The sequence below is a fragment of the Ranitomeya imitator genome, chromosome 7 (genome assembly GCF_032444005.1).
Source record: "Ranitomeya imitator isolate aRanImi1 chromosome 7, aRanImi1.pri, whole genome shotgun sequence".
Classification (NCBI taxonomy): domain Eukaryota; kingdom Metazoa; phylum Chordata; class Amphibia; order Anura; family Dendrobatidae; genus Ranitomeya; species Ranitomeya imitator.
Window position 1 is genome coordinate 42649364 of NC_091288.1, and position 12297 is coordinate 42661660.

The 12297-nt window shown below is 40.1% G+C and overlaps 1 protein-coding gene across 1 annotated transcript in view; it reads right to left on the bottom strand.

Annotated features, from left to right (window-relative positions):
• Window positions 1-12297, bottom strand: part of SLC25A12 (solute carrier family 25 member 12) — a 174017-nt gene that overhangs the window by 94663 nt on the left and 67057 nt on the right. The window contains exons 5-9 of the mRNA XM_069733139.1: window positions 9319-9458; window positions 7489-7635; window positions 4648-4786; window positions 2013-2106; window positions 1154-1238 (exon numbers count right to left, since the gene is read on the bottom strand). Coding sequence (XP_069589240.1) covers window positions 1154-1238; window positions 2013-2106; window positions 4648-4786; window positions 7489-7635; window positions 9319-9458 — 605 coding nt within the window. The remainder of the gene's footprint in view (window positions 1-1153; window positions 1239-2012; window positions 2107-4647; window positions 4787-7488; window positions 7636-9318; window positions 9459-12297) is intronic.

Sequence of the window (12297 nt, forward strand, 5' to 3'; positions counted from 1 at the left end):
CTATAACGATATATTAGGTATAATAATAATATGAGAAAATACATCCAATTAAAAATGTAGTATAGTTCTTCTGATTCGCTAGGTTGCTTACTCTACGTGGCAGTGCAGTAGCTTAGCTATCCATGGTTCCAACCACTCATATAGTGACGGTTAGTTAGTTGAGAGTGGTCATAACCATGGATACTTTAACTGCTCCAATGAGGAAAGCAAATTAGCGAATCAGAAGAACTATACTACATTTCTATTTAGAGCTATTTGCTGATATAATTATTATTACACCTAATATATATTGGGATAGGATCTTGCAGATGTGAATACCCCTTTAATTACCAATGTATTCAATTCATCAATTAATTATCAATTATGACTCCAATTCCTATACACACATCATGAGAATCGGTCCAATAGGTGAATATGTTTTTTGCACTACACAAAATGTTGGGGCAACAAGTATGTTAGCTTGTACAATATTTATTTTGGCTAAGGACATATTAGAGACAGAAAATCATGCAAACATGTGGATCTGTTGTGAACAGCATAGCATAATAACCTGCATTTTCATTCTCAACAAAATTATTTAAATTAATTACTTCTGTTCAAAATACCATAGACATAAGAACTGGGTAGCATAAAGTTCATGATGGGCCTCTTGTTCAAATATTGAGAGCGGACTCAGCATGGATACGTTACCGGGTCAGCTGTCAATCAGGGCCAGGGGGTGTGGTTACAGCCACCATTCACTATGTAGTGAACAGTAACTGAAATCTCTCTGACCACGCCTCTATGACTGAAAGTTGGAGGCTGCTGGGAGGAAGTAAAGTTCATTTCCTCCCGTTAGTCGGGCTTCCAGTGCGGCTGCTGTGTGGTTTTTAAAGCCGTTGACCTGTAGATTAACCCCATATCTGCACGTTAAAAAATGACAGGGTCCCTTTAATTATGAAATCAATTTTCCCTAACTATTTCTATTGTTTAAATGTCAGCTATTTTCAATATCGTTTGTCACATATTCTGAAATGTGACCATTTTTTACAAGCTGAAGTACGGTAATAAAGAATGACTTGTGCATATTTTTTTTACAATCTTGACATTGTGATGTTTTCGGTCTATATTTTATGTATTTTTTATTGTCCGGTGTTGTTGAACCTTGGCCTACCTGTCTCTGGAGTTCAGCGAGGTTGTAAGGTAATGCCCCTTCCTCTAATGGTGCTATTCTTTCAATATCTGTAAGAGTAAGACGTCTGCAAGGAAACAACAAAAACATAACTAACATGTAACACAAAAAAAACACTGATAAAATAACAAAACCAAAAAGAAGCGACACAAAAGGATTTACATGTTTACGTGGGTTTCCTCTGGATTATCCTAATTGCTCCCCCCATTGTTAAAGCATATTAAAAAATTGAAGGGGTAGCCTTACGAAGAAAACCCATGTTTTTATGTCACGTCAGGGAATAAGGACATCATAGAGGGGTTTTCCCCCATTTAAGACCACTTTTTATGAGCCAGAATGGAGAGCATTTGTGTACATATGGTTTCTATTCTGGCTTGAGCGGTCCTTTTATCACATGGATGACCATTCATTTTGCCATGTATTGCTACATTTCTTCAGCATTGGGGAAATTAAAATTCTACTAGAATTTAATGCCTTCAGTTTCTTTGGAGACTTATGTATCTCCATGGTAACAGACTACAAAATAACAAACATGTAGTCTGATCAAAATCCTTTTGCCATGAATGTGTCCCCCTTTCCTGCTGATCTATCCTTTGTATGTTTGCAAGAACTCGGGAACACATGGAAGGCCGTGCAACTGCAGTATTAGACTGCAAAAACACTGTAGAAACAAAAAAAAATATTTTTAATTAAGAGGATTTGCAAATCCTTATTTTTTCCCCTTTTTTAATGGGCAGCAAAAATGTAAAAACTGGTTTAAAAGGTGGTCTGTAACTTTAAAGAAAGCGTAAATGTGATTTTTGTTTTAAAGAATAAAAAAAACAGAGACACAACAACTTACCCAGTAGCATTGAATAAATCTGATAGTTGATAGAGAATGTCAATTTCCAGTGGAGTGATCTGCCCAAATTTGTTTGCAGAATTTGCAAATTCCTCTGCAAAATTCAACAGGAAAATAATTTTTAAAATGTTACTTTTTGAAGCCCTTAAAGAAGTTGTCCACTATTTGGACAACTCCTTGTCATACCCCAGGATTGGCCCCAATAAAATAAAAAAGTTTATACTCACCTCCCGTGCCGATGCCGTTCCCGCAGTGTCAGGACTCGCTGTCTCTGGGGCTCCGATGCGGTTGTTGTGACTAGTCATGAGCGAGAGTGCTCGGAATAGGTGTTATCCAAGCATGATCGCATGCTAATAGCGTTTCTTTGGCGTGCACGAATAATATGTTCAAGTCCCCGCGGTTGCATGTCTCATAGCTGTTCGACAGTCGCAACACATGCAGGGATTTCCTGTTTGTTAGGCAATTCCTGCATGTGTTGCGGCTGTTCAACACAACGGCGACTCGAACATTGCATTCGAGCACGTTCTATTAGAACATGAGCATGCTCAGATAACACTTACTCAGTGCACGCTCACTCATCACTTGTTGTGACACGTAATCCTGGCGCCCAATCAGTGCTGGCGTCACTGTCCTCGCCTTCGGACAAATTGAACATGAACAGGACGTCCAGTTGATCACGGACTTCCCCTTCATGTTCAGTTTGTCCGAAGGTGAGAACAGTGATGCCAGCGCAGGGCACCACGTATTATGCAACCGCACAAGAGCCTCGGGGAGACTCTGCTGGAACGGCATCGGCATAGGAGGCAAGTACAGGCTTTTTTATTTTATTGGGGCCAAGCGTGCGGTATGAGAAGGAGTTGTCCTTGCCGCAGCTTCTCCTGTATGCGGTCACGTGGGGCCGCTGATTACAGTAATGAATATGCGGCTCCACCCCTATGGGAGGTGGAGCCGCATATTCATTACTGTAAATGAGCGGCCCCACGTGACCGCATACAGGAGAAGCTCCGGCCAGGAGAAGAAGCAGCGGCGGTGAGGGAGCAAGCTGGGTGAGTATTTTCAGCACAGCGGGGGGGCACACAGGGGGTGGGGGGGCGCACAGAGGGTGGGAGGGCAGGGGGAAGATACATCTTTATTTTAAACAGTATTATTCATATATTCCCTGCAGCAAACGCTGCTGCAGGGAAGATATGAATCGCCGATTCATCACCGCTTAATGTAGTGCTGTCCCCTGCACGGCACACGGACTGCACACGGACAACGTCCGTGTGCGGTACGTGTTTTACACGGACCCATTGACTTTAATGGGTCCGTGTAATACGTGCGCTCCCACGAACACTGACATGTCTCCGTGTTTGGCACACGGCCAAACACGGAGACACGGTCTGCAAAAAATCACTGACATCTGAACAGATGCAGTGATTTTTATGTGTCTACGTGTGTCAGTGTCTCCGGTAGTGAGGAAACTGTCACCTCACGTACTGGAGACACTGACGTGTGAAACAGGCCTTAAAGGGACTATGAGCACAGAATGTTCAAACCAAGCACAGGTGCTTGGTGTACCATGGCGTGGCCAAACATTTAGGTGAACCTTCCCACCTGCTTGTTTTCCTTTCTCCATTCCCCCCTCTTTGATTGACAGCTCTGGCTTCATAGAGCCAAAGAAGGGTGGAGACAGAGGCGAAACCAAGCAGGTGGAAGGTGTATATAAATGATTGTCCGAGCGCCTGTACTTGGTTTGAACAATCATTCTGTGCTGACAGTCTCCCTTTAATTTACAACATATTGGTTTAGTATTCCACAATTTGCTTGTGTCTTTTCACATAATACATTAACTTTTGGTAACATTAAAGAGATAATGTACTTATATACTCCTGATATATAATTTCGCCTCTCTAACTCCCATAGACTTCAATGGAGAAAACCTAAACAGGGCGCTACAAGTAAGACTTGCACCTATCAAACTTCTTTTTTTATACTGTTGACAAACTATAAAATGTTTAAAGGGAAGCTATCAGTACAAATTGACTGTTCAAACCAAGCACATGTGCTCACATGATGTGGCCGAGCAATTCTTATTTTTATTTTTCTATCTTTGTTCTTTGCTGGATCCCGTAAAGTCAAAGCTGTTAATCAAGACAGAGAAAGGCGAAAATTGATGCAAAACCAGTAGGTGGAAACTGATTGGCCACGCCATGGTGCACCAAGCTCTTGTGCTTGGTTTGAACAGTCATTTTGTGCTGACAGTTTCCCTTTACTTTTAATAAAGATAGCAGAATGAAGAACACTGCAAGTCCTTTGGCTTTTGAAGCAAAAAATCAGGGTGCAAACCTCGCACTGGATAATCCTAGACAGACCTGTGAGCTACAGCCCCTCGGAAAGACCATAAAATATAGCAGTAAATAAAAGAGCCCATATTGCTGGAACTATATTGTGAATTTATAAGAAAAATATAAATGAAAACTGAATATTCAGGGGAGCAGTGGGAATAATTGAAGAATAAAAACTGGCCAAAATTAACCTGGTGACAGATCGAAGAGAAGAATGATATGGTGATCGTAAACTGTGGCACGTCTTCACCGCTATTTGGAAATGTCTAACAATACACAAGAGAAAGCCTAAAAGAAAAAGACGCTACCTTTGGTGACCTCCAAGTCTCTCCTGGATCCTGCTAAAGTGCTGTATATCTTTCTTACAAGCTCCATGTTATTGAGCAAAGAGTTAAAAGCGTTGAAGTAGGAGAAGCTCACTTGGTGGGAGATGCTTCCTCCTGCAGCCTAAAAAAGAAGAAAAATGCATGATTAGAAGTGCTGCTGCAGGTAATTTAGATAATCTCAGCTTTATGGGACCAGACTTTCCAGCTTTTGCCCATAGAATTTACTAATTGACCATATAACGTTGGGTTATACAGCGTCAAACTTTCCCATTTATCAATTTATAAACCTATTTGGAGATAGAGCAATTCTGAAAATAAAGAAAAGTAAAAAAAAACTAAACATTTGGGGGGGTCTGAACTGATCACAAAAATGGGGGTCCAGTGTAAAGGAAGCAGTGGTGGCATGTGGGTGGTAGACAAGTACACTATGGCTCCCATAGACCTGTAGAAGTGATGGAACAGTGGCCATCAGTCACACTTGAACTCCACTCACATGGGACCCCTATTCTCGGGATCGGTGAGTGTGTCAGCAGTAGGAACCCCGTCAAACATACAGTCATCTGTTGTGGATTCTGTTTTTGGGCTCCCTCTGGTGGTTACAGATGGTACTGGGTGACTTGTGTTCTCTGCGGTCTCTGGTGTCCACCTGTTCTATCAGGATATGGGAGTTTCCTATTTAACCTGGCTTTCTTGTCATTTCCTCGCCGGCTATCGATGTAATCAGTGTGTCTTGTTACCTCTGCTTCCCGCTTCTGTAATCTTCAGGACAAGCTAAGTTTTTGATTTTCCTGTTCCACGTTTTGCTTAATTTTTGTCTTAGTCCAGCTTGCAGATATGTGATTCCTTTTTGCTGGTTGCTCTAGTGGGCTGATATTACTCCTCATGTTCCATGAGTTGGCACATGAGTTCAAGTAATTTCAGGATGGTTTTTTGTAGGGTTTTTCGCTGACCGCGCAGTTCACTTTTGTATCCTCTGCTATCTAGCTTTAGTGGGCCTCATTTTGCTGAATCTGTTTTCATAACTACGTATGTGCTTTCCTCTCATTTCACCGTCATTACATGTGGGGGGCTGCTATTTCTGTGGGGTGTTTCTCTGGAGGCAAGAGAGGTCTGTGTTTCTTCTAATAGGGAAAGTTAGTCCTTCGGCTGGCGCGAGACGTCTAGGAATCATCGTAGGCACGTTCCCCGGCTACAGCTAGTTGTGTGTTTAGGTTCAGGATCGCGGTCAGCTCAGTTTCCATCACCCTAGAGCTTGTTTTGTTTTTTGTGCTTGTCCTTTTGTGATCCCCTGCCATTGGGATCATGACAGTCATCATCAGTGGATAGGTGATCATTTTTTTTTAATGGGATAATTAATATATCTGCTACTGCTCTGCTAGTCCTCTCGGTGATGAGTTTTGTATATCCCCACCTACATAACTGATTGACAGCTTACTGTGTATACTGTGCATAGGCAGTAAGCTGAAAATCAATGGTGGATGAAGCTCATGACTATGAAGGACTACACAGCTAGATTTAATCACTGAGAGGACTAGCAGAGCTGCAGCAGATAAAGTGTTTTATCAAAACTAAAGGAAGGTGCCACTTTGCTTCTCAAAGATGGGGCAGCAAAAAAAATAATGGTGACAAATTTTCTTTAAACATTCTGCTAGAAGTGTTTCTTCTGCTCCTGGTGCTAGATTCCAGATAGGTATTCCTGTCCTGGCTTGTGAACTACTTCTCTACGGCCATAGCTGGATTGATACTTGGACGTGACCTTGGGCTTCCCAGAAGCCTGACTCGATTGCTGATTTAGTCTTTTATTACGTCGCTCTGGTTTTGACCCGTTCCTTGACCTCAACCTCATCCCTGCCTGCCGATTTTGTATTTATTACTGTCCTGATGGTTTTCAACAGACTACTGCCAACTCACTCAACCGGCCAGTAGCTGCTACGACATGGACTCAACCCAAGGGTTTATGCAGGAAAGGCGAGATCCCTCCCTGGATCCCGCTAAGTGGAGTGACTAGTATCAAGACGTTGAAAGCCATCTTAAAAGTTGCCAGAATCCACACATAGTAACAGAGAACGGTCCCCAAGGTGAGACCGGCACTTTTTATGTTGTAAGGAAATAGGGTGCAAGAACTGGAGCAGGAAAAGGTGCAGCAACTGGAAAGCAAATGAGCAAGCTTTTATTTTATCAGGAAGATAAATGATGGATGCTAGCTGTAAACTAATGGATGCAACATCTGCAGCACATGTCCAGCAGGTATGTGAGTAGGTGCAGAAGAAGCTAAATCGGCACCATACATGGTGGGTCCCAGAAGCTTAATAAACAAAAGACAACAACAAAAAAAAAGCAACTGCAGTGGGATGTGGTTAAAATAAAAATAAAGGAACAGAATTTAGACCATTTGTAAAAAAAAAATTACTATTCTTATTCTGTATTACTATTTGGATATAATATAAGGGTGTGTTCACACTGAGTTTTTGCAGCGTTTTTTTTCTGCATGAAAAATGCAGGTGTTGGCAAAAAAAAAAACGCGGCGCACATTACATGCGTTTTTCATGCTTTATCTTTGAGTTTTCAACCAGTCATTTGAATGGGTGAGAATTTGGTAAAAAGGCAGCACGGCTCCAAATATGCGCAAAAAAACCCCCAAAACAGCGTGTGCATGAGATTTCACCAAACTCATCGATTTTGCTGGTAATGTAGAACGCTGCGTATTTGACACACCAAATGTGCTGCACTTCTGCCGCGTATGAACATACAATATTTCCAAAATTGTTAAATTAGGGTGTTTCACTTATTATTAAACCAGTAGTGGCTGCGCCTGTTACTTACAGAGACGAGGTTTTCCTCTACAAACGATGTGAGCATATGTGACCGTATAGTAACCATAATGTCGCTGAAGTCCAAAGCCGTTATCAAGCCAGATTTATTTTTGTCCTTTTGGGCAAAGGCCTGTCGAGCATGCTCCAGCTGCAACTCCTGAAATTCAGAGAAGGATGAAATTGATATTTTGTGTTCCTCCATACAATCTCTTTCACTGCCATCGTCAGTACTCCAAATGATTCTGAAATCAGTGCAGCTAAAGGCAGGCAAACAGACTGGGGAAAAGCAGGGAAGCCATTTATGAGAGCAGCATAATGTAGGGGCAGAGAGCCTGATTACAGGGATGTGTCACTTGCTCAGCAGTTTGCTGTAATTTTAATACAATCAGTGTTTCATCACCAGGAGATTATCACTGCAGGACTAGGTCTCATGTGCAAGACAGTCAGGTTAATTTGGGTAACAAACTAAGCTGCCAATCAGTGGTGTGGGCGGGGTTATACACAGCTCAGCATTCAGCCCACTGCTACATCAACAGTAGAGAAAACAGGGATTTTATCAAAACTGTACCAAGCAGCCCAGTAAATGAAACATCCCTGGAATCACGGTATCTTTCCCGTACATCATGCTGCTCTCAGATTCCATAGCAAAATCTGCTGACAGATTCCCTTAATTCCTGTAAAAATGTGCATCTAAAGACAAATTCCTTAATAAAGCGATTTGCAAAATTTCCTAGCGTCTATGCTGGTCAAAATAAAAATAATAATAAAAAAAATGTAGCAACTTTTTAAATTTGGCTGAATAAAAGTATACATATATACTTATATATATACTATATTTATATAGTATAAATATTACTTATTCTTCTATTGTAATTAGTAAGAGGATCTGTAGATTAAATAATAGTAAAACTAAGAGCAGGACTAATTCTGTTATTTAAAATAACAACATTCTGTCAAATTCTAAAAATACTGAAGGGAAAAAAAATCTATTTTATTTATTCCGAGAACTATTTACGGTAAATGTTCTTCTGGGTTTTTTTTTTAGCATTTATATGTAGTTTAGATTTTTCAAGTGAATTGGACTCAGACCTTAGGATTTAAAGAGTAACTGTAGTTTTAATCTATTTTTTTCATAAATCACCAGTATACGTGAAACAAAGAAACACTATTTTCCATTCTCAAAATTTTCAATTCACAGGTAAAATCTGTCGTCAGTGTCTGCAGATATTCCCATCACGGAGATAGGAGATGACAGCTGGGGCTCATAACATTCTATGGAGAACTGTAGCTGTCATTATAGCAGAATGTCTGGGTCTCAAGCTCCTCCCTCCATAGAATCTTATAAGCACCAACTGTCATCTCCTATACGAGTAATAGGAAAATCTGTCTTCACTCAAAGATCAAACCAGGAGGAGAAAGAAGCAGATATCTCTGATAAGATATATATATAAAAAAAGGTTCTTTTTTATGTGTAGTATTGATTCATGAAATACAAATGACGGTTACTGTTTAAGTAATAAACAGGCAAGCCATATGGGAACTAAATTAGAATCAAATCAGTTTTATTTGCAGTTTCCAATTACATTTTACATACCGTAATTAATACATGGATCCATTAAACAATCAGAAATTAGAGATCTAAATCCACCTACAGTATATCGGATGTGGTACTAGTCATCTCTTCTTGAGATTGCTTCTGTTTCCAGTTCCTGCAACTTTACGGTTATAGGAAAAGCCCAAGTGCCAGGTACAGGCACCATGAAATTGTGTAAACGTTTAAGATTGCATTCTCTTTTTTTTTTCTTTCTTTCCTAATAATTAAAAGTCAAAAATATCTTACCTGTAAAAATTCTGTGAATTCCAAGTAGGAAAGATGTTTTTTCCGGTTGTGCCCGAAGTGAAGTCTGATGAACTCGCAGTCCCAGTTAAATGGGATATGGTGATGAATGATGGTTTGTCCAAAGATTTCCTTAACATTTTCTTTAGAAAAATAAGTGATGAAATTAGATTTTGTCTTCACAGCTAGAAAGGTCAGTAAGATGCTGAATTGTACGACGCGGAGATAGAATTACACATGATCTCCGGCAATTCTGCAACTCACCATTTACAGGGATTAATGGCAACACTGCTGGATTCGCGTCTTGCAATTTTATTTTAGGCAATCACATTGCTAATCCTCATAATAAACCAATGCTCAGATTAGTCCAATGGCAAACTACTGCCATAACTGTAATGAGCAAATTATGATTGCCATCGTTATTAGTCCAGAACTTCTGCAAATCCTTCTAGACTATCTATGCGCTAACCGTTTGCATTTTGGGAAAGATCATTGTATGCAGCGGTGGCCGAGCACCATCGCTGCTGCTCATATGAGTCAATGGGAGATATGGACACAATTATTGTATATTCTATTGATCATCCACTGATTTAACATTTTGCAATCTCTTCCATGCGTAGATCATAGATGGCAAGACAAGAGAATCATACAGTGCTGACTAAATGCCGTTGCTTAATTAATTAAAGAGGATTTTTCATAATTTTTTTAAATATAACCTGAGTGACTCCTCTAATTAGAGCTGTTCCACTGATTCTGGATCAGTTTTTCTTTTTCTTGTGTGCCCCTCTGTTCTAAAGTTACGCCCCCCAGTAATAATGGTAGAAATTTTCCCTTAAACTTTTCTGTGGGCGTCTACTTTTTCTCCTCTGTTGATGGCCAATCAAAAGACAGAGAAGTTCCATGTATACGCCCAGTTGGTTGAAGGGAAAATTTGCCCCATTATTACGAAGGGGCATAACTTAGGAACAGAGGGGCGCAGTAAAAAAAGAAAAACTGTTCCAGAATCAGCGAGGCAGCAGCAATCAGAGGGGGGTTAAATTTAAATTTTAAAAAATTCAGTGAAAGGTCCTCTTTAAATGAATTTTGCAGGGCTTGTCATTTATGCACTGAGCATTGAGAGACTCTTGAGTGGGATATTTTCTGAAGCAAAAACATTCATTCAAGTATCGTATTAATTAAGATAGGAAATATGATCCATTTCTGGTTTCTGATCACTGCCTGAAGTGCAGCTCCGTCTCCCAACAGCCGATGCAGAAATGAGCGGTGCTGCATGACCCTTTTAAGATTTTGATTCCAGGTTTTGGATTTTAATCGACATATAACAATTGCCCTTTAAGAACCAAGGAAGAACAGTATTTTGCACCATATAATTGACAACTATTGTTGCTGTTATTTTGCATATGATTCACAAATGAAGAATTGCAATTTGTATTATTCTCATTCCCATTGAAAATTAAGTGTTAATTAAAGTTATATTTAATAAAAATAATAGGACGATATTTCTGCTTGGTTGGTTTTCATACCACACATAGGTCAATGTGTTAGTCGAGAGGTCGCCGTGTGAGAGCCTGGGCAGTGCAGTCTGGGTGGTCTGAACCAGACAAACTAATAAAAAACAGTAAATAACAGCGATGTTTCAATAGGACAAATAATACATATATCATCACTAAAGTAAATGTTAGCATTAAATTAAAGAGTCCTTGGGCACAACACCACAATAAAACCATGGTTTGCTGGTATCATACAAGTTAAAACTGTCTACTATGTACAGAAACTGTTTTAATTCTCTGTAATTGGCCATCAAATCTTCATCAGCAGTCTGCCAGCCCTTTAAGTACTGGAACACTCTTACCCTCACTTCCCAGGTTGTTTGCCCCTGAGGTACTGAAATCAGTGGGTTTGCCGGACTATAACGTGTATGGCCATCATAAGAAACACACTTGCCATAGTAATTACTTGCAGATACAAAATACTAGAAACATTTGGGGACGGTCACTATTAGGGCAGGTGCAGATAACCAACTGGGCCGATTATGCTGATCAGAGTTTGATTCTCTCAGATGTGGAGAGGATAGAAAAAAAAACTGCTCCATCTTTTCTCAGTCTGTGGAAATCAAGCTGCTTTCAGATGTCATCTGAGCGCAGTCCGATGGTTTTCACGCACTCATCGACTTGCCAACCTGATTTTTCATTTTTTCTGGACAGCTTATCAAAAAATCCAGAACAGACAGTATTTTTTACGGACACATTGGGAAGCCATAATAAATCATTATGATTATAAGTGATAATAAAATAAATGAATACATGTCTGCAGCCCATAATTCTGATGAGACATCAGCTGCATTCACTGCAAACTGTCAAATGATGAGAATTACAGTCAGAATTATTTATACAAGTTTCTTCAGCTAAAAAAAAAATAAATAAATAAATCACAGACGCCTTAAAAAATTTTTTTTTTTTTACGGACAGGGCAAAAAAGTGCCTTATTTTTAGCGCTGGTCCTGGGTGGCAACCCAGTTTGCGTGGCCAAAATGCGATCCAAACATCGGATCAAACTGGGGCATGCTGCAATTTCGGACACGTACATGGCCCCACAGTATAACATCGGTGCAAGCGCAAACCGATGATTTGTCAGATCGCGCTCGGACCGAAAACACGGCCGTCTGCACGAGCCCTTATGGGAAAGATATAACATAAAGAAAAAAAAAGAGTAAAAGCCAGCTCACCCTTAACCACCGCAGGTGCACGGAACTCCGCTGCAGACGTGTTTTTCATCAGGAAACAAAAAGAAGGGGGTTGAGTTCCAGCTCCTTAAAATAATCTGTTTATTAGTACAATAATAAAAACAAAATCTCTGTTGTCCAAGGGCATATACCGGAGGGAGCCTGTACACCCTGTACATTTTGTTTTTATTATTGTACTAATAAACAGATTATTTTAAGGAGCTGGAAATCAACCCCCTTCTTTTTGTTTCCTAAAGATA